Genomic DNA, 24,161 nt, shown 5'->3' with positions numbered 1-24,161 from the left:
AATCATGGCAAATTTGTGATAGGGGAAAACAAAACACTGGCACAAAATAGGCTGGTTAAAAATTTTGTACATATTCAGTTTTATTCATACACCGTGCACTCCATATACAATACAATAAATGCCCTGGACATTTCCTCCCTCAAAGGAACCTGCAACACATCTCACTCACATTTGCCTCTTAAAGCTGAACTCCAGGAAAACACCTTAGTGCAAACTTAAAATAAAAATGATATTTATAATTTATACGCGGAACTGTTGTACTTGCCAAAGATTTTGTCCTGTGATAAAGGCAGCCCTGCCAGACAGTGCAGCCAAATTCTAGACCCTGCACAGCATGGTCCAGACATGAATCCCAGCCTGCTGATTGGTTATCACTCTGCTTAACCCTTCATGTGCCATGTTCCCAGTCTGCACCTCTGCCTGGCTGCCTCCAATGATGCCCCTTCCTCATCCAGTGCTGCTGTGCAGGGACAACATAAGGCCAATATCAAGAGGTTCTGTAATAAACACACATTGCATTTTAAAAATGAATCATTTTAAATTAATATATAAATTGTGTTTTGGATCTACCTGGAATTCAGCCTAAAGTTCATTTTCTCTTCATGCGCTGGCAGGCCATTGTTATACATGGCTAGGTTTTGTAAATCAGCAGTAATGAACTTGCATATAGTTATAAATGATAAACTCTCTGTTTTACTTTGTGGAAACCAAATGAATAATACAAAAAAATATATACATGTAAGTAAGATCAGTACAATGAAATATATGTATAGAAAAATGACATTGCATTAGGTTTCATTTTTGCTCATGTGTTAAAAAAAATCTGCAATGAGAAAACATGAAAACATTATGGATTTCTAAAAATGTCAGCTGTCTGCCTGGTATTCTTTCCCCTGTTACTTTCAGGCATTATCCTGGAACAAGTATGTTCATCCTGATCTCTATTCAGTAAATCAGAAAGTACTGAAGACAGATGCTCAGCGTAACAGCCAGACAACTAATCTTTGTGCAGTGAGGTCCTCAGGAATAGAAGCCCCCTTATTTCTCTTATGACACATTTTACTTTAAGAAAGATCCACTCAGTGCTCTGTAACTGTATGACCTTCACACTGCCCCTAATAAAAGTACATCTCCCATAAAGCTGGGCAACTCCACACGATTGTAATGTAAAGGAAGAGGCTGCCCCTGTGAATGTCAGATCGATCAACATAAACAAATATAGGCAGCTGTAGATAAAACTGAACTCCAAATGTTTGTAGACTCCTCTCCTGTACTGAAATGGTTTATTGTGATTTTGCTGCACACTGTAAACTACACACTGTGTGCATAAGAAACAACAGCAAGTTCTTACTAGAGAACATCAAGCATTATCTAGCTTCCCCCCATCCCCCAAGCCTGTCACGTCTCAATCATAGAGACTCAGCATCACATATGAACATTGCAACAATGTGATCCCAAACTGAACTGTCCTGCCCTGTCCCTTCTGTTCATTGGAATTCATTCTCCAGTCATGGAGGCTCATGTGGGCATTGCAACAGTCTCCTGTTTTCACCCAGCCTGCTCCACCAGCCATGATCTGCTTACATGATGATATAAGTAGGTCTAAAGGTACGGTCTGGAAACAGAAAAATTTTATTTAACAACTCATTATCACAAAGGAAGAAAATTTGGAACCAGGGAAGGCAAACAACAAGCAAGTGAAACTTTCGCTTTACATTCCCCCCTATAACACAAGGGTGACAATGGTGGTTTTTCCTGCAGTTATAAATTATACAGCAATGCTGTCACTCTGTGAACTAGTTTTTGACAGGTATATAGTTGTATATTAAAATAAGTGGGCAGCAAACCAAATTTGTTATAATTACAGCAATTGTTTTCCTATAGGAATATGGTTCACACAAAGTGAATCATAGCAGAATGTTGAATGCACCAGTCAGTGTTATATGGTATGTACCCCATTGTCTAGACAGCTTGGCCTACAAGTTAATGTAGAGAATAGAAATAAAAAAGGAATTTATATAATCAATATTTTTGCTATAATGGCATTTTAATGTAATGCATGGTCTTATGTACAAAAAGCGATGCTTTGGGAAATGTGTGGGAATGGAATCACACCTATCTATGAGCCAATATTTTATCTTCATCTCTGACATTGGCTTTCACCGCACGTAACTGTACATTATGTTCTCCATAGGTTTAGTTTGCCCAGATTTGCAAAACATTTAATATATAGAGTCCAGCTCTTGTTATAGGCCATCTAATATACAGTGCTGTGTAATATGTTGGCGCTATATAAATCCTGTTTAACAATATTATGGCTAGGTTCACATTGATGGTTACTGGGCAGCTGATCACATAAATGAGAGATCAGAGGCAGTTTTGATGGGTGGTTGTTGGGTATTGCAGTGAATTCTGCATTCTCAGATGCTGCTTGCTGCGTCCGACAGTAGGCCATGATCATACGGGGTTGTGAAGGGGCTCTAAGCCTAGGGGCTCCTACAGATTTGTCAATGTAGCAGGAAAGAGGGTTAGCTTAAGGACAAACAGCAAGGGAAATGGGACAAACAGGCAGCAAAAGAAGCTGATCTTTATGGCTTAGGTTCATATGGGAACTTTTTTGTTTACAACCAAGACTCTCTGTGTACCATTTCTACAATAATCTGTGTTCTGTATGTGGAAATGCTACAAGTCTGTCAAATCAGCAGATTTCTCTGTATGACCTTTCCACAAGGCTGTCAAACCAATGCATTTATTAAATGTTATCTTAAGTAGGGAGCAGTTCTCAGGTTTGTGAGGAAAATTCTAACATATTGATGGATTTTGACAAGCTCAGCATGTCAGTCTGAAAATGTACTCGCATATTACAATACAACTCCATCAACCTTTTAAAACCCTACACCAAGGTGTTTCTTTTCTATCTCACTTGGAATAAATATTTGACATCAAAATAAACCTGGACAGTCTTTTTGGGAATATCAGTAAGGAACTGCCACCATAGGAGGTCTGCAGTTATGTTCCAGATTTATTTGTATTACTTTTTTACCTGCAGTACAGGTTTACTTTAAAAGGTGCAATCAACTATGTTTATAGGAAATTTAACCCCCATAAAAAAAATATAGGTTTATTGTTACTAGGTTAGTTGAAAAGATCACCGTAGCACCAAAGTGTTAAAAGGACCACTAAACTTTCATTTATCTGAAAATTGTAGTTATATTACTTGCACACAAACCCTGTAAAACCTTTGGAAAAGTTTTCAGAGAAAAGTATTTATCATAGGACACAAGTTAGAAGGATATTTTAGAAGTGATAGAACAACGCAAGTTCCTACAATGGCTTTATGAAAGCTCATTCTCAAGGCTCTCTCACTTCCAGTCCTTGTTTTTTCTTGAAACCGGATCTGATCTACCATAATGTGGAAAATCACAAACCCAAGCTTGTGTGCCAGTCATATTAATGAAAGCCAAGCATATATACTAAATGTTCTTTGCTGCTTTCTTACATAAGCAATGTCTCCTTAAGTTTGGTGGCCATTTAACATACAACCAAATAGTAATTTTCCACTTACTTTTAGAAATACAAACTAGTTATTTGCAGAATCAAAAGGCTGCATGAGCAGATATAAAAACGCCACAAATAAAAGACAAAGAATGAGCATCCTCTGTATACAAGTAATCTTAAAAAGAATGCAATGACTGGGCCAATCTGATCAAATCTGAGCAGCTCTGCATGCATCATAATCAAATATTAATAATTATATCTCCAAGGAGTGATAATAAAACCACCCAAACCTGAATGAAGTGTTTACACTTAAATAAAAAGAGGCTTCCGCAGGTGGTCTCATGTACAAACTGCAGACACGGGGCAAAAAATGGACATATGACATGCTTATAAGGGCCTGCTTCCACTACAGAGTTGCAATGACCCATGCGTTAAACGTGTGTTAAACATGTATTAATAAAACCCGTGTATTACTGCATCGCACTTCACCTGCCTTTGTGGTGTCGCCATTCATTTTCCAAGACAACCCAAATGTACCTTCCCAGCACACTGCAGCAAAAACACAGCAAGCACAAACTTTCCTGTACTTTGTGGTACATTGAGTAGCCTGTCCAAATACCAACATAAACATCAACCAAAACACTGCACAACACCATAGTGGGAACAAGCTGAAAAAAAAATAAAATAAATTTATTCAGCAGTTTAGCTCACCATTTTACTTTTCTTCATTCACCATTTGAAGTCACTTGTTTTGTAACCGTTTTTAAAATAAACTGGTAAAGGTTTCTACTTTTACTGTACTAGAAGTTCTTTATCAAATGGTATACATCAGTAGTTTTATTACAGTTTGCTTATTTTATTCTCTGTAACAGCAGGTTCATTTCATTTGGCCACTTTCTCCTGCTTTTACGTCCACCATTTTTTTGGCCTTTGCAAATATGGCTGGTGGCAAGCATGACAACTCTGGCAGAAGATTGATCCTTAAAAGTAAACCCCTATGGGAAGAGGTTGACCATCATGTGACAGGTTAGGAAATAAAAACTAATCTACCAATAAGATGTTGTTCTGTTCATTTTTTTCTGCTTTTACCACTGGAAATCTGGACTTTTTTTTGCAGTAGTAACCTACTGCAAGCACATCACTAACCTAGCTACAACTGGCTTCTAAACTAACTTGTGTGAATAGTTGTTCTGGTTTTCAGTGTTTGCCCCTGGCTCTGCATTACAAAAAACTCAGGCGCAACTGAGTGATAAGAACTTTCAAAAGTGATTGCCAACTGGCTACTATGAGCTGTGGCACTTTACCTTTTTCTGGTATAGCTAAACTACTGGGAATGAAATTCAATAAGTTATTACATAAGAAGACTGTAAGAAGTAGCTATCTTTACAAAATGCTACTTGCTTTAATAAGATGTATGCAGATGGAGCCTGTAGGATCTGCATATTTGTTCTGGGCCAATTACTCAAAAAGCATGATGATGCTTGGATCAGAAACTAGTATTTCCAGGAGTTATCAGCTAAGTTTCCTTTAAAGAACTCAAGCCATGATAAAAGGTAGATGGCCTTTCCATAGGAATAGATGTATTTTGTGGCTAACATGTAGGCAGAAAATCAGCCTCTTGAATAGTGGAACCGTTTAGTAAAAAGGCTACAGGAGCTGCACAGCAAGGCTCTCATAGGAGCAAGGTCAGGTAGATATAAGAATAAAAGAGGTGCTGGGAGCATGACTAGATCTAATGATGACACGGTTACTAGAAATACATTTATCCTTTATTGATACACCACACTTTTAAAAGGGCATACATTAGTGAAACTTATAGAAGTCTGGATCAGCACGAAACTGATGCTGCCATTATAAATGGTTGCTGGTGTGCTGAATCACCAACTTGTAAATGCAGCATAAAGTATGCAGCATTGCAGCAGTGACATTATCATATTGGCATTTCTGGCCCTGACTTCATTTTCACTATGCAGCTTAATTCTCTGAAATAAATATCAGGTAGTGTGGAATGACTAAAATATCAGTTTCAGGAGGACTGATTCTTTAAACAATTCTGTTGTACATATAAATTAGGGAAAGTAAATACCTATGAAGAGGGGATAGTTCCACATTTTCTTACCAGATCAGAACACTGTAAACAGTCTTCAATACAGATCTGATGGTGTTAGCAATGTAACAGTCCCAACATTTTTTCCACCTGCAGACATATCCTGTGACTTACCAACACACAACACTCTCTGTCAGGCACCCAGTATAAAGCGTTCATGAGCAAAGGTTCTATGTTTATATAAGGTAAGAATACACTTGTGATTCATTGACTGATAAAAAGAGAAGGGAAAAATAAAATCTGTGTAACAAAACAAAATCCATTTACATCCTGAATGTTGGATCTCTTTCAGTTAGGCTTTGTTCATTGAAAACTTGCTGACATTTGCACAGCTAAAAAAATCAGCAAGGTGGAGGCAGAGTCCCCGGTGTGCAAGTCCTAAAAGCAAAAAAAGGGAAAAAAATTAAATAAAAAAAAATATCAAAAAAGTACTGTTCTTTGGTAGATACAGAGTCTGTGAAGTGATCTTTTGGCCCTCGCAGACGGTGGAATCACTGCTGGTAGTAGGCGAGGGCTAGACCCGTATCATAGGAGGCTCTTTTGCCAGAGCAGGTCAACCAAACAACATAGCTTATTTTTCTGTGAGAGAAAGCCGCAGGATTTCTTCGAGCTCTGCTTCTTCCTGTAGTCGTCGCTTCTCCTGCTCCTCCTGTTCCTTGGCAGACAGTTCCATAGCAAACTGTAAGTCCTTGTCGAAGCTTTGAGAGTGGCTGCTAAGACTGGATTGGGCACTTATAGAGTTGGCTAGAAGGCTTTCCTGCAAGGCCCTGCAAGGTATGAAAATGCATTTTTTATATAGGTAAAACATATTTTATATGCATCTCATAATGTGGGTAAGAAAGAAAGGTGAAAAAAAGATAAAAAGAGTTTAGAGCGAGAGAGGTCAGGGCAGGGGAAAGAGATTGAGATAGATATATAGAGATAGAAATTAGTTACATATAGCCATCTTTACAGGTAGTTCTCGGGTTTTATACGAGATAGGGACTGTAGGTTTGTTCTTAAGTTGAATATGTATATAAGTCAGAACAGGTACATTACTTTATTAAATGCAATTAGAACAGATGTTTGTCTCATTATATTATTAGGCAGAGTGGTGTCAGTTACTGTATTAAAACCCCACTGAGAGTTAATCACAAACAAAGCAAGAAAAAAAATAAAAATTAAATTTAGGAGCTTAGACATTCATTAGCTTCTGGAGCAAGCTGTGCTTTGATGCAAAAAATAAACTGCAGTTTGAGTTTGTCTTGGTCATTAAAGAGTTACAAGAGTCTTCAGAAGAGCTCAGTCCTTAAGATTACCCACAACCTCAGCTGTGATTAGCAAAAGATTTCCTCCACATGTCATGCAAACTGCCCCCTCCCCCCATCAAGCCTCTGTCCTGCACACAAGCAAGCAGGGAATCCCGGTTCCTATGTAGGAGTTGTGCGTATGTTGGATGTCCCTAAATCGAGGACTACCTGTAATGTTTTATTTTATAGGCATGTATTTCAAACATAGATATATTATTACCTTTCATACTGAGCATCAAATCCCTGATTTGATGAGATGCTTCCATTAGATTGGCTAGGAGACAGTGGCTATAGAGAAAAAAAAGAAGGAAGTAAGGCTACCACTAACTTTACCAGATAATTATTGGACCAAGGTGAACAGAATTTCTAAAGCAATACTTCTCCCCCAAAGGTCTGTAAGAGCAAAACAGACAATAATGAACATTTCTGGTGTTTACATTATGTAGAAAGTGATGTAGACACTTGCTATTGGCTGTCAAGTCAGATCCTTTTGCTGAGTGGACCATAAAACTCCCTGTGACATCAGTAAGTGGGGATGAGCAGGTAACAGTGAGTGTGGTTGCCTTAGCAGTTCAGCAGTCCCTGAATCAATGTTATTTTAGAGACTTGGACAGCAGATATAGGGGAGGATAATTTAATTTTCAAGGTAAGTGATACTTCGATCCTTTGAGGTGGGTGAGTGGGAGGAAGAGCTTCCTAGTGATTGAAATGCATTACTGGACAATAAAATGGATGAGAATCACTAGCAAACAGTTTTATTTTCATTTATATAGCTCAATGCCTTTGTTTTTTGATTATTTTTTTAAAACTTTAGATAGAAGGGTGAATGGGTAGCCAGTCAGGCTTTTATCACTTTGTTCCAGTTGGGGTGGTGTTTTGACTCCCAATAAAAACATAAGGAAGAACTCTCCAAAAGCAAATATTAAAGTGGAGTACAGAGTACATCTGTTATTCCTTTTGTTGCTGCCTTTTCCACCAGTAGGAACAATGCACACACTGTCTTTACTTCCCAAAAGGAAATAAAATGAAATTTCACCAACAGACACACCAATAACTACATAAAAGGTCCCTTACCCTTTGTTCTTTTATGTTTTAGATAAAGTACACATAGTTTCTACTAAAAGCTCATTTGCACCGACTAGAGTGGAAACCAATTAGCTTTTTGAATGTGGGAGAAAATAGGTTGACCTGGAAAATTACAATGGATTGCAATGATAGAACATGCTTAAGTCTTAACCAGCAAAAGCTGTTCTGGATCCAATATGCAGGACCAACCGTCAAGGTTTTATAAACATTTGTGTGTGGCAATTGGCAGGTACATTTTATATTACTTTCATTATTACTTGGACAAAGCATTAGGAAAGTAAGCTCACCTGATTGCCACTGCATTCGAGAAGGCTCTGCTGAATGGCAAACTGCATGATTTCATCATCTTCATCCCGCATGTGAAGACTCCTCCCATTCTCCTGGATATGGTAGGATGGAGGAATCTCAAAGACTGACTGATCAACCTCAAATTTTGGAGATGCAGCAGCTGCAACTGAATAACAAAACATTAAAAAAGGCAAAACATAATTTTCTCTGGACACAAGTGTGGGATACGGTAGTAAAAAGTAAAAACATTGGTTAGATTTTTATTGGTTTGTCCTCCTGATTCTACTTTCTGTTCCAGTGATAGCATGGGGAGTATGAAAGACAATTTTGGCTGAAGTTCCATTTTAATAACAATGTTAGTAAGCAGCCCACACTTGATTAACTTTTTTCAGGGCATGTTAAAAAATCAAATTTCCCCCGCATTTGAGGTGCAAAACAGGACCTGGCACAAGCAAGCAAACGGATTAAATATTAGCACCATAAAAATGTTCCACTTTTTTACATTTGCATTATTTAGTAGTACCTTCCTCATCAGGTGTCCCTTTTGGCGTACCGGGAGAATCTTCCGCCCGGGAGCAAGAGTTCACATTTCCAAATGTAATTCTTGCATTTAAAACATGAAACAAAGGGATTTCTGTGGAAGGAAACAAACATTATATTATATACAGAAACCCAAACAATGAACACACACATACACACATTAAAATCCACAAGTGTTAATCTTCAAGACACATTAGCAAATGTATAAATGGCCCTAGATTTATACCTATCTTGACTGGGAATCCTGGTGGGAATTGTAATGTTATGAAGTCCCTTAAGTGAGCAAAATGAGAGCTTGTTCTGGCCATCAGGTCTATGATAGGGGTGACTTGTTCTGCCAAGGACAGAGGAAAGTCCTCGCACATCCACAAAGTGCCCTTAAACCTGTAAGAAGTGGAGTACATTTCAAATGCATTCATAAATATAACCGATAACCGTAGACATAGTATAGAAACATTTTCTTCTTTTTCCAAGTCAACCCTTCAAAGGTATTAGGAAAAATGTTTCAGTGAATTTCCAGCCTGATATTAAAACACTGTAAAGGATAAATTAAGCCATAGCAGAAACACTGGGAATTAATATAGTGATATACTTTATATAGCTCAAGCATGAAGATTCAGGAATATTTATACCTTCATTATAAATTAACCCATCAGTCCTAGCATTCATGAAGTGGCTTACCTGCTATTTGTCTCAGTAGAACAATGTGCTTCACCTAGGTTTCATCCTAATTTTTAGGCTTTAAACTATGCATTATAATGCATATCAATTCATGCATATTGCTTATCCATGGTTTTACAAATTGTGCCAGTTCTGTGTATGCATTGACGTGCATTATAAATTTTGTTAACGCATCAACATCCTAATGACAACAGCAAAGCTTGAAAATGCCTATAATTGCAAATGGAATTGTGTGCATCAACTTCTTGATGACAACAATAGGGCTTGAAAATGCGTGCATTGAGTCTAAAGGTACAGCTGTACTATAAAAGGGTTTAATAGGAGTGAAGTAATTTTAAAATGAGTCACATTTATCTAAGAGATTGAAACAATATTTAGTTTGTTTTCCCTAGCAAGGATATTGCTCTCTTTCCTTGTTTTTACTTGTGCTAAAAAAATATGAAAAGTAGAACCAGATTGGGTGCTAAGAGCAAGACAACTCATTCAGATGCTGATGTTCCTGGGGTACTATGTAGTTTAATGACAACATAACAAAGAACATGGATGAGCCTCTGCAAGATGAATACTAGATCAGGTTTTTTCCCCAATATCCTATCATGTACTTCCTAACATTAGGGCCAGCATCTTTGGCTAACCAGAGATTTTGGCTAATATGAATATCAATTGATGGTGCTCATTGGCTCCTTTGGCAATAATCTGCAGTGCTCAGCTCCTTAAAAATAATAGGATTGATACTTGTACTGCGTGGAAATCATGAGTTTTGCTGCACGAAATAGACAAGTGTGAATAGGATCCTTAAGGTAAAATATGGTGCATTTCTATTTAAATAGAAAAGGGAATCTCCAAATTTTTCCTGCCAGTCTGAGATTTTCATCTGTTACTAGGGGTTTCTTTCAGTTCAAAGTGAGATTTTTATGGTTAGATCTAGTTTTAGTGAATGCAGATTCAGAATCAAGACGCTCTGCCTATACACTTACTGCAATACAGCACACATACACAAAACATTCATTCATTACTTACTTCTGAGTCCTAATGGTTAGCTCCTTGGGCCTTCCAATGTCTCTGTTTTTAAGGTCAAATTCAGGGTTAAAATACTCTTCAGGAGTTATAGCTGTAGGGTTGTTGGCGGTCGCAAACTCTGTAGTAAGATCCTATAATCAATGACAATGGTCTAATAATTAAACAATGCCAGGGTCAGATAAAGCCAAAAAAATTTTTGCAGCTTTGATGAAGTGGAAAACGGAAAGATGTTCTGTAGCTTTATTGATGTCTGTATCTACGTTCTCAGATGTTTTAACGCAGAACTAAGCTATGTGATACCCACCTGTCCCCCACATGGCACCGCCATCTTCTTTTCCTGTTGACAATCTTTTCACATCTTGATTAGCACAGTGCATACGCAGCTCAATATTGACCTGCCTGTCTTAAAAATGGAACTTAAGTAGAGGGGAAATCTTCCAATGGGGACACTTGTTCTGATGACAACAGTTTATTAGTGAATTTCCTTCAAGATATATTCTATCACTTCACTTTCTGTCTTTGGAACAGGAAGCGATGGGGATGAATAACTGTTGTGCAAATGGATGAAAAGGCATACAAAAAAAGAAAAAACACGAATGCAATATTTAAAGGGAAAAAAACACATTGCTTTGAATGTATAATTTATCCCAAGGATATATGAACTAGAGTTGCAAAATGAGTGAAGCAATGTACATGTAGCAGTCCATTTTATGACATAACAAGCCCTGTCACTTACCCCCTGAGCTCCAAACTGGTGCTCCACAGTTCCCAAGATCGACTCCAAAAAGTTTCTGTCAGCTGAAGGAAAACAAAGTACAAAATACAGATATTTTACTACACATAAGAGCATATATGTACATTTTTGCACTTTTTATCTTGTCTTCTCTAACAACATAAATGTGTAATGAACATGATATTTATCAGTGGCCTAGCAGTGCTCTATGTAGAGTCTACATGGGCTGATTTAGAACTACCTTTCTTGGCAATTTTAATGTCAGGCAGCATTTCATAAATGCACAGATTTCCTAGTAAATAAATTCCTTCTAAAACCCACCCATTATGCCAAATGGTGCAGAACATTGCAAGGATACAACATACAGGTTTTATTGCATTTAAAAGGAATATTCTATTTATTCTGATCACAAAAAAGGTCAACGATAAACCAACAGAAACATTTCAACTCCATGCATGGTTTCAATTCATTGAGAGTTGAGATTGAGAGTTCTATAAAAGCAGAGGGACTATACTTATATTTTGATGTTAGTGTATAGATTGTGGACCCTGTCTAGTCAGCCATAGTGACCTGGGGACAGATATGCTTACAACATATGAGGCACAAGTAGAAGATATTAGTCCTTCCTGCTCCAGTTAGAATAGTATTTCTGTATTTAGTACTTCAACTGCTTCTGTTTTATCTGTGGTGTCTATATATATATATATATATATATATATATATATATATATATATTGCATATCTTTTTTAATATTGAAGTGTAAACTTTATAAGGCCACATTTTACCTACATGTATTCCCTACTATTATGAATGCTCTATTAGGTCTGATTATAAAAATGCAAAGGTACTAGCATTAATGGTATAGGGGTTGTATGCAATTTTTAAAGGCAGTAACACTGAAACATAATGAGTATGCCACCCTAAATAAAAAATTAATAGGCTTAAAAAGATGGTAGGTTCTTGCAACACATAACTAATTGTAAATCTAATGTAGATCATACAATCATATTGTTAGAGCATGCATAGCATTACCTTTAACTTCATACAAGGATAGCTATCAATCTTTTATATCTTAAATTTAGTACCAATACACATGAAGTACACCCACATTGTGTGGATTGGTATCATTACTGTACAACTAGAATCTTCCTTTTATTTAAATTTAAGTCCCAAATCTGACTGGTTGACATGGAAACCCATCTACTATTAGATTTTCATGTGGGCTCATTTTAGAAATGGTGAAGAACCATTGAATAACATTAATACATAAAACTAAAGTTGAGTACTATAACAATAATACATAAAACTAAAGTTGAGTACTAGAGCACTAAAACTCAGGATTGTACAGATTTAATGAAATGCATGTTAATTACTGGACCGCACTGCCCTAAAATTACCTTTATACCGTGACTTTTCATCTTCTGTCAAATGTTCAGTCCGCGTTTTTGTGATAACGTTCACATTATTTGCAGAGTAAACCTTCAGGGAGAAGAGTACACCCAAAAATGTATAACGAAACAACAAAAAGCATCAAGCAATTGAAAACACATCCACTACATGACATTCTTACCTTTGCTTCATAACCATTTACGTTTTCTTCTTTATCAGTCCTCCAGCCCCAAAATCCTGCCTTGGTTCTTAAAAATTAAAAGATAAACAAAACAAAATGCTTAATTATTTCATCAAAATAAATCACAAAACTTTTGTCCTGACGGTAAGTCAGAGGGAGAGATAATATGCTGCACAAAACTACCAAAGAAATAGCTTTACTTTTAACTAAAAAAGTTTCAGTCTGTCCGATTTTGGCTTCCAGTCCACCATTGAAATCATTTATTCATCTTTTCCAAAAATCACATGTATGTGTGATGTTCTCCCTTAACATATGGCCAGCTTTAGAGGAACAATTCTCCACCGGGGGGGGGGCTGCCTTTACTAATTCCCTTCTGAGGATGCCAGCTGTTTTTATTATACAACTACTCAACTGGGTTCAAATGGTTTGAGTCACTGATCTGGAACAAGAATGTATTTCTGTAAAGTCAGATATCCTTATTTGCATAACTGTTTCTGGAAATGGGCATGAAGCAATATGGTAAACATGATTGCAAGGAAATATTCACAGAATATAGCTTGTTGTTTTCTTTTAAAGAGAACTTGAGCCATGCCCAAGTATACAAAGTAGCAGGTTTACAATAATAGATGCTTCACCAACTAATAACACTTGATTTTCTTTCACTTCCTAAATGCTGGTAACACAGAGACACAATGTTGACCTTACAGAGGTCTAAGGATACCCTCCTCGCCCCACATAGGTTCCTTCAGCAGCCAACGGCTAAGCAACCCCGCATACGGAAATGAGCAACTTACATGATCCCCATACCAGGAAGTACTTGGCATTTCCTTGCGCTACAGCAAATCTATATATATTTGTCAAGGTTGGCAAACTGACATAATTTCTCCTAATAATAAAAACAAGCATATAAAGCTATACCTTTCAAAGGCAATGGCTGATGTATCCAAGGAGGTGTTAATAACTGGAGAGGTGAGCCTCTTGCTAACTTCCCGCTCAGCTGGTTGCATTGAATCCAATGTAATGCCCTCTATCTCCTGCGAGATGTCAAAACGTTCCTTGGTAACTGTCCTATCGTCATGGTTGATCTCCATGAGCTCGGCCCAGTTATCTGTGGATATTGGAAAGCGACAAATTTCTCATCCAGTGTTTCTGCAATCTTTTTCTGATTATCTTTTGATAAATGCACAAAACTAAGGTATAGTCAAAGTGTACTACAATGAAGCAGGGTGGTTTGGCACTTCATGCATTACTTTTAGAACAGTAGGTGCAGTTGCTACTTAAAGCGTACCTAAACTCAGAATTTTCACTTGACATAAAAGGGTGGACAATCCTTTTATGTAAGGTAAAAATACTGGGTTTTTTTTTTTTTTTGAAGGGTGCAGCACCGCCCGCTAATTTTCAGCCGCTTAGACGGTCGAGAATGAATGGGAGAGCAAAGCCTCCTGGGATGCCTACGTCACACATCCGGGGGCAATCCTTCTGCGCATGCTCAAGCATCTCAGGCATGCACAGAAGGAGCCTTTTTGTGCGAAGAGAAAAATTCTGCCGATTTCACGCATGCACAGTGAGATCAGCAAATTTTTTTTTTTCATCCTACCTCACCTGATTTCGCACCTGGGTGACGTAGGATGAAGAACCCGGAAGAGAAGACGAAGATGGTGAAGTCTGGAGCGCTGGCTCCGGGACAGATGCCAGAATGACGTGGGACCCAATGCAGGAGACCAGAGTGTTTAGACTGCCTTGGTTTGAACTTGGATTGAAGCTTTTTTTTTTTTTTTTTTTTTTTTTAGTTCTTTTTTAACACTGATGAAAAAGTGACATGGAGAGGCTACAGACACCTGAAACACTTATATTAAACCAAGAAATGCTGACAAATAATTTTAAACCTCATAACTGCTCAGAATATATGTAATCGCTCACCTTCCTCTTTAAAAATAAAACTATGTTTTCCTCGGATCCAGCTCATGTTCTCAAATCCCAGCAGGGTGGCATCGACTCGAAGTTTAGCTCCACTCTTCCATATCCGACAGACATCGTTGGGACACACTCTTGATAAAAGAGGAACTAAAAGAGAAAAACAAAAGCAAATAGTTTCTACAGCCGAATAGTTCTGAACTTAAAAATACAACTAGAAACATAAAAACTGAAAGAGATAAATTTGAGCTCACCCCAGCTTGTAAACTCCCACTTCATCTCCACATAAAAATCAGAAGCCTGAAAAAAAGAGACATCAAAACATGATAATTATTAGGGGATAATCATGAATGCCAAATAAAAGCTCAACAGAATCTGAACACCTAGGTGTGGAAGAACATAAAACAAATATAAAATCAGCAGAAATAGAGGGTAAGTTTTAGTATTTTGAATGGTCTCCTAGGAGCTCATCTTCTTTGCTGCAAGAAACATGGTGACGCTGCAATGACAAGTTTGTCAGACAATGGTGATGATTTACTAAGAGTGGGTGCTATTTGTCCTGCAAAGTGAGTGTGAACTCTAAAAAGAGTTATTGTAACTAAATAAGATCAAACTGGTAATTTGAATAACTTTTATGTGGGGGAAATTAAAAGTATTGGGCAATCAAAATGATCGCAGCTCCAAGCTATTCACATTTACTTTTCTAGGTCAACTCATTTAGTAAAGCTTTCCCATTAGTTTCCAATACACAGCTACGTACAGGCACATTAGGACACAAGAGAAATGGATACTGGGGGGGGGTACAGTTGTTAAGCAGACCATCAGTGATTTGTGTTTATCCTCTAGGCTCAACTATGTCATGTATTTAGATGTTACATTAGAGAAATAATGCACCTGCATATGCACTCCCTAAAACATATAATACATTGTGTATTGGATATGCGTGTTTTTATTTTGTATGCCCTAATTTTTTACCTTCTGTCTGAATTGTTTGATCAAAAAAACACTATTAACAAATAAGTCTTAGAAGGACTGTGATGATGTTTCAGAGCATTTATGCCAATAATCGGCCAATGTGTGATAGACAATGCTCTGCAGAGAGAATGCTCAAGTTGAAAGACTGCTTCCAGGCAAGTAAGTTGTTCTATTATGATCAAATCTATTGTGTATCAAAATTTTGAAGTTTAGCACCCATGGCATAAGTGCTCATTTAACACACAGTCTGTTGTATTTCTGATTTTAAGAAACTCACTTTGCCAGTATATATAGTCAATTTTTGTCATAGCACAGACCTCTCGGTTATGGGACTATACTAACCAATTATTCAATGTATAGTTATACTCTAGATTTCAATTTTACTACTACCTAGAAGAGTGAGTATCAATCCTTTAGCCATTTATGGTATGAAAATACGCAAGGCATTTGCTAAAGATTCACCGAAAAAATGTATTACATTGGATCTTTATATATCTGCTACATTGCTGTTATAAAAGGAATGTGTTTATCCTACAAACAGTTATTGTAAGTAACCATGAAAGTCAGATGAAGGAAAACTGCCAAGTGATGACAAGCTATATACCAATGGTGAAGAAAGGGATATTGAAAATGCAGCTAATAATGTAAACCCCATTATTATTTTCAGATTTCAAAATAAATCATGCAGAATACAGTCACCAAGTAATATCATATTTCTCTCTACCTGAAATGTATAAACAATACACTTATTTCAAATACATGTCATTTCCTTTTCTTGGTACTAAATACACAATGACCAGTTAAAGCAAGACATAGCTGTATACACTGTACACATTAGAAAAAGTAAACTTGGAATGGACTCTCAGATCAAGGTCGAAATTTAGTAGAGTATTAAAAGTAATGCCACCCCCCCCCCCGCCAATATTTCAGGACATGCTTTCCCAGGAGATCTAGGTCAGTGCAAATTAAAAAAACAATAACATTACCGTCAATACTTACAGTGCTCCAAATACCAAACTTCAACAAGACAAATTGTAATAGATGACATGTTGATAAGTGAATATAAAGAGTGTATAAAAGCAAAGTCGTGAGTATTGTATTCTGCATTACAGCTATTTCCACTTATATCTGAATTCAGAAGCGGGACAATGAGATATGATCATGTGAAACCCGAAGTAGTAAAAAGCAATATATGTCAGACTACATTTCCCAGCATTCCTACATTACACTGGCAGCCATGTGTCTACATGAGGGTAGAAAGGACTGCACAGCAGTGCACAGGTGCACAGTTACACAGTTACAGCACGTGAGCTACATTATGGGTTCAGTTTCAAAGGGAATACATTTACTACATTTATTAAACATAATTGCTTTAGGAATTTGCCTTGTTCCGTTTTGGGTTTAGTTGAGTAGAGTTACAAATTGCTGAAAAATTACACAATATTTACTTTACTCTAAGTGTTGACCATGTGTCTTATAAATAGTCACGGGGGATATCCACATCCATAACTCCAGTGGTAACAATATTGTGGTTATTCCCAGAATCTATCTGTAGCTTTCACAATCTCATTACCAGTTTTACAGAGTAGTCGCTGCCATTCTCGGTCTACATATCTCGGCCTTATCTCTTGTGAATTAGGAGTTCATTAAAAAAAAATTTGAAAATCATATATTGTGATTTTCAAGTATTCATCAGCATCAAAAAGGAGCAATCTGATCTCCCTAGTACCCACTACTTCAACAGTTTTTAAAACCTGAAACCTACATCTCTCTGTGTGACCGTTAAAAGTAACTTTTTTGTAACCATTGTACTTTTATACTTTTTTAAACAGGTAAAACATGTAAAATTTACAAGCAAGAAAACTAACTTGTAAAGAGATCACATTAAGACAGCAACACCCTGAAAGGTACACAACTTGTGTGTTTATTGCCATGAAAGGTATACAACGTGTATAAACATGACAAGTTATGTACTGCTGGAAATCTTGTTTATGGGGAAAAGGCTTTATTTAGTACATTAGTGTTGTCTCACCTCTAGTGTTTTCTTTAGCAGTTCAGGTACACCTCCAAGAGCTGTGGATGCTTTGTGAAATTCCCGGTACTGCAGAACCATTTGAACCAACTCTGGGTCCCCTGTGCTAACTGCTTCGTGCAGAACTGGAACAAAAAATATCAATAATGCATTACACAAGTTTAAAAGTATATATATATATTTATATATATTACCTAGCAGCAATGTACAACTTAAAAAATGAGCCCAGGAGAACATTGGAGTCATTTTAATAATGACCTCAATATATTTTAGTTTTTTGCATGTGGGAAGATCAAGATGTAGAGGCAACATGCATCCAGAATCACAGGGCAAAATGTCTTCCAAAAATAGATAGAGCCATGAATTTGACCTTTACAAATTTAAAAAAAATGGAAAGACTGGAAACAATCCATTTAGCCTGCAATAGGTTCACCTATAATAAATCCAACAAATCTCATGCTGCAAGAGAACAATAGCAGCAATTTGCAGCAAACAGACACTATACAGAATATTTGGTTTAGCTGATAAGCTAAAAGAATGATAAATGACCTAGCTAAGGAATTAGAACAACACACCTAGGTTACCCATGAACCACACCATTACCTCTTTAGGTAACTTTGCCCTTTTTTTTACAAAAGTATAGAGGTTTAGGTTTATGTGCATGGTGTTTAAGGTATTTACCAGTCCACCCATCTTTATTCTCTTTAGTGACATCGGCTTTATGCCTCAGGAGGACTCGCGCAGACTCAAGATGTCCAAGGGAAACAGCCAGATGTAATGGACTCCTGCCTCTTGGATCCAGCTGTTCTATATCCTACGGTGACATAAAAATTATACAATATTAAAAAAAAAACCTCAATACCATACATGCATCCACATTCCACCAGTCCAGTTTAGGGTTTAAATAATCAGTTGGGCTACATGTACATGGCAAACTACACGAAATGCCCCAACCACTGTGCCTAAAACCTGAAACCTGCATTATAAAACAAGCTATGTCTTTAAGCTGCCACTGGGCACCAGCCAAAGCTACAGAGAAATCCTTCTGCCAGTTATGGCCAAAAGAGTGATTATTTGTGGTTAATCCGAACAATTAAAACCCATTTAATAGTAAGAGGATTACATTAAGTGGGAATATTACTTTAACAGCATACATGAAAGGAGATTTAAGGCATTTATAACACAAGTCACAGCGCACACAGTGCAAGTTTATACCTATAAAAGTAAATAAACCCAGCCTAATAAGAATGACTCAATATTCCTCAGCTCCATGCTAGTGATACAAAAAATAAATATTAATGACAAACAGATATCTGCTTAGCAGGCATGAACTCTTAATAAATATGTATTAAAACATCAATAATAATGCTTACAATAATGTCAATGTTATTGTAAGCAATACATCATTAAATCATGCCCTTGAAGATAAACAGTAGAGCCAACAGGTCCACCTACTTCCCACAGAAAGATTGAGGGGCATACAAGACCAGCCATGCTACACAAGGAGAGGTATCAGCACTGTCTGGTCTTCATAAAGGAGGCTCCTGATCAGTGAAATTGGTTGTATGAGTTGTTTAGATGGCCCTCACGTGATCTCATGGTTGTTGATCATTGCCAAAGAGAATATACAGAGATTCCAGAAATAAATAGTAACAGATAATCTTTAATACCGGTATCTCATACTTAATTAATAATTGTCACCAGATTCATCTTTAAGCCTAACAGTAGCAGAAGACACCCTGGCTGGGAATTTCTGCAAACATCAATAATCACAAAATATAGAAATTTACTATGTGCACACCAAATGCATTTGCAAACCCAGGTATAGCAGTTAAATCATTTATATTGGGCACATTGCTTTTGCAAGGTTCTGAACTCTGGGAAGGGAGGATACAAGACCAGTCACCCTACACAAGGAAGGAGAGCAGCAGTGACTGGTCTTTATTACAGGAAGTACCCGCACAAAATCAATGTTCATGTTGTGGTGTAAATACACAAGTTACACTGGGGGCTGGTTCACACCTAACGGTTCACTGCACAATTTTGCATTGCACAATGAAAGTATCTTCTTGATTTTTTTGTGCAGCACTGTGTAATGTGTCAAATGCATAATATTAAGAATACCTGGTACAGTGTTTTTAACACTTTTACTTTAGGCACTCTGCAGTCTTCATCCCAGAATTTTCTTTAGGTTGGCTGGGATAAATATGGAGATGGATGGCATCCCCTGTAGTGTGACCCAACTTTTCAGTAACCATGCAAAAACAGCCGTGTGGTTACTGAAAAGTTCCGGGCGGCGCATCTGGCTAGAAGGCATTGGGGGGGGGAAGCTTTGATAGGCAGAGACTTTCTGTATAATAATACATTGAAGAGCGTCTACTGCAAACAGGCCTGAGATGAATGTCATCTCTAGATTGGTATTTTACACATGTGGTTTCCTTCAAACTAGAGGACCTCCATAACATAGTTACATAAAATTTGTGAAAGCCACATCAACAATATGTGCGATAATTACAGAACTATCTACAAAAGCACACATGGCATTGTACAGTTTTCTTCAAGTATTTTAAACTCCTAATTACTTCTATTTCAGGCTGCTTACTTGTGTTAGAATATTTCTGGAATCCACCGAGTGATACAGTCCAAAAATATGCTCCCACTGACACCAACAATGGGGCAATAATGCTAATACTAACCGCCTATTTAATGTATACCCAGTGAGATTGACAACTGTGAGATTGACAACGGTGAAAAATCAGTCAAAAAAAATGTGTACAATCTGATTGTATCTAGCCTGGTCATTGAAAGAATGACAGACTTACAACACTTGACAAGGACAGTGGAAGGTCAAGAGCCCAATCATCCCATTGTCTTAACACCTTGTGTCCTAACTCCAACAGTACTTTGCATGCATTTGTTGCTGCTCTGCTATTTATTGTGAATGACACACCAATGAACCTCCAAAACACACGTGTCCTGCAGCCTATGTATGGGGTCCTATGAGTTCAACTAGGAATAAAACGCAACAAAACAAGTTCATTACCAGTGTAATAACTTCATGCACCAATAAAAGGTTGGCACCTATAGAAGCCTTTCCCACAAAGTTGAAGGGTGATGCACACCATACTTACTGATTATGGCTCAGACATACCTGTCCAGGACCCGTTATCGCAGAGTCCTTGGAAGGCCCAATCATCGCTGCTGGCTCCATGGCAGACTTTTAAAAAGACGATGATCCTCTTCGGCCATTGGATGGCCACATTGTCTCCGGCAGCTGCTTCCATGTCTGGCTCTAAACTACACCACACGTGTCCCATACATTATACAGCTAAAACAAAAGCCACCAGGAGCCAGGGCTTTATTTTGTTGACAAAGAGACCGCATGTCAATTATCTCTACCTCCCGGTGACATTTACCATCTTCACACACTGCCATTGTCTATAGCCTTATCTAAAGATTCCTACACCGGAGACATATTTTATACATAATGCAACCTAAATACAACTATATGAAAATATTCTGAGCACCAGCTCCATGGCTGAACGCTCTCTTAGCTGAAGTGTACACATGGCAAACACGGCTACAATATGAAGAAAACCTTAGCAAGCATGCAAACTATCTTTAACATGGTAGATGTGTGTGAGTAAGGGAATTTATTCAACAAATCAAAATAGCGACCAAACAATAACCCAATACATGAAATGTTTTCAGTGGATTTTTATTTGGCCATGGTGAAAAATGTCTGGTGTGAAGCATTCCTACCACATTGTGTGTTGCTGTATCACATGGTAAATGCCAGGCACTGCTATTCATTGTCAGAATAGGACTCTGACATATTAATATTACAACCTGTCAATGGGGCTACCCCTGGACTGCAAGGGTTGGTGCTTATTTTTGTCTTCCCTTCTCCCGCTCACCCCTCCCTTACAATACAGGACTATTAGTCCTACAATATAGGGATGACATCAGTGCCTGCAGCCTGCGGAGGTCATACAGGGATGTAGCCTGCAGAAGGGAAGGAATATGGTCAATAAAAGTGCTTTTCTCATCCACGTAGCCCTAAATGAGCATTTAACCTGTGAAGTGCGGGGTGCTGATCATTGTCACAGACAGTGCCGCTCATTGTATGGGGAGGGAAGATGGAAGGAGCAGGCATCCCGCTGTGTCCTCGCCATCAGTAGCGCTGTACAGTGATGATCAGAAAGATGGAGATGTGTTGTGTGTATGACGCTTTATCCCATGCATGCAGCGTAGTGCACAGGTGTGTGTGTGTGTTGTTTTGTGGTTTGTTATGAAAAATGGAGCAAGACCTGAATTCTCATTCATCAGCCGCCTATGTATTATAATCACAACCAGTGATGTGCATGGTGGTGGGAGCAAATCCCTGGGATCAGCTAGGCTGGATGTGAGCATATATTATTATTATATATTATTATTATATCACTGATAGTACCGAGGCTCTCACCTTCCCCTCCAGCTCTCTCTCCAGGGCTCGGTAATCATTATTCCAGACCCGGGCATGCAGGGGGTAGTCAGCCTGGTACTCTGGCTCGGTGCTCATCTTCTAGGCTTGGTTGCGGTGTCGGGCCTGGCACGGAATCTCCCCTGCAGATCACACCCCCGGCCTCGGGCCGCCCCGGAGACACCGGACTCTCCAATACAACTTTTCAAAACAGGGAAGCGACGGGCGGCTCACAAGTGACAGCTGTAGGGGTGACACAAAGCACACACTTCATTGGAAACACAGCGAAGGCGGCGCAGGCGCTATGGGGTCCGGCAGCTGCATAGCAGACATAAGACTCAGGAGGGCACCACACCCCACCCGGTACTCATCCCTTACATTACCCGCACAGCAGCGCAGCAGCTGACAAACCCCCCTGTAGGAGGCGTTGCAGATGGTGCGATCCAGGACACGGACGCAGCCATTGTCACAGGGAGGGGAGGAGCTGCCATTTTGTCACACATAATCTAGAAAACGTCATTCGATAAAGAACAGATCACGGGGTAACGTGATCATCGTGTAAATATATCTAGTGCAGCGATCATAACGGGGACACCCAGCCAATGCCAAAACCCGTCCGTACCTCGTGTTGGTATGGCCCATATCAAGGTATGCATGTTGATGCAGGTGCTTAGAGCACCGGGGCTCTCCCTGCACACTCTGAATGTGGCATGGAGCCGGCATAGGATTGGACAGGTAATGATAATGTGACTTCAGCCCACAGAGAGCAGAGCCGAACATTCATACCCGGAAATCACAACAATCTTTTGCGTTCCAAGCTCTGCGTTTCACGCCTCTCCCTGACTCCGCCCCTGCACAACGTTCTCCAGCTAATGGGAGGAGCCAGCTGACAGGCAGGTTTCGGGACACGCCCTCTCGGCTGGAAATGGTCCCCCACATATGAGACAATAAATGCCGAGTCCGCCTGTGTCGTCAGTGCGATATGACGGATGATGTACGACACACAGAATGTACATGAACACAAGCAGCTATTCACACATGGCTTACCTATAGGGAAGGGCTAATGCCACTATCAGGTTATATTTACTGTCTGTGTACCCTGGGGGAAACTCCCTTTTATTTCCGGTGTCCTAGCTACAACAGGAAGTGAGACAATACAGCCCCTGATGAGGCAGTGATCAGAATATGTTCCTCCATTGGAAGAAATAAATACAATTCTGGTAACATACATTAGTCAGGTGAAAGGATGATTATGACAAATAGAAGAGTGAATCTAGCAGGTACTGCAATGACCAATACAAACCTGAAAGGATTGCCAAATCTCACAAAATACAGAGAAATAGCTGTATGTGCACTAAATGTGATCGCTAGCAGCGCTAGGTCAGGGGATACATTATATATTACAATGCTACAGATTGGGTGGATCTTATAGGAGGTTAGCGGAATATTGTCCAAGCAGTGCCATAATATACACTGCAATGATGACAAACCATCAGCCATAATACAACTTTCATAGGGCTCTGCAATCAAACACAGGTAGTCCCCGGGTTTGTTCTTAAGTTGAATTTGTATGTAAGTCAGAACTGGTACATTATTTTAATAAATGTAATTATAACAGATGTTTGTCTCAATATATTATTAGGTAGCGTGGTGCTAGATTTTGTATAAAATCTGCACTGTGAGTTAATCACAAACAAAGCAAAAAAAAAACTTTCTGGCGTTAGGTAGTAATTGATCATAGGTAGCAATGAGGCGTTATAAGTGTTGGGCTTTTACCTGTAAGGGGTAATAGGGGTCATGGCTGTTGCAGGGGTTATAAAACAGAGACATCAAGGAAGTTTGTAGCGGTGGGTATGGGCCACAACTTGGGTGAGGTCAGGTCCTCTTTATCTTCTGTGTGTTCCCTTTAAGATCTGGGCAACTGGCAGGGGTTCCTCTCCACTCTATCTAAAACATATTATTATT

General features: G+C 38.6%; 1 protein-coding gene across 1 annotated transcript; it reads right to left on the bottom strand.

Moving 5' to 3' along the window:
• Positions 1-50: 50 nt before the first annotated feature.
• On the bottom strand, positions 51-23,000 carry ANKRD13A (ankyrin repeat domain 13A). The gene is made up of 16 exons (XM_072415400.1): positions 22,819-23,000; positions 22,200-22,439; positions 18,416-18,548; positions 17,735-17,859; positions 14,982-15,027; positions 14,734-14,877; positions 13,732-13,921; positions 12,814-12,880; positions 12,641-12,722; positions 11,246-11,307; positions 10,510-10,640; positions 9,035-9,192; positions 8,792-8,902; positions 8,268-8,434; positions 7,115-7,182; positions 51-6,372 (listed from the first exon to the last, which is right to left on the bottom strand). Exons 2-16 carry the CDS (start codon positions 22,293-22,295, stop codon positions 6,177-6,179), a joined length of 1,776 nt encoding a protein of 591 aa, XP_072271501.1. The 5' UTR covers positions 22,296-22,439; positions 22,819-23,000; the 3' UTR covers positions 51-6,176.
• Between the last annotated feature and the right edge of the window lie 1,161 nt (positions 23,001-24,161).

The sequence above is a fragment of the Pyxicephalus adspersus genome, chromosome 6 (genome assembly GCF_032062135.1).
Source record: "Pyxicephalus adspersus chromosome 6, UCB_Pads_2.0, whole genome shotgun sequence".
Lineage (NCBI taxonomy): Eukaryota > Metazoa > Chordata > Amphibia > Anura > Pyxicephalidae > Pyxicephalus > Pyxicephalus adspersus.
The sequence above is the reverse complement of the archived record's forward strand: the minus strand, read 5'-3'. Positions and strand labels throughout refer to the sequence as shown.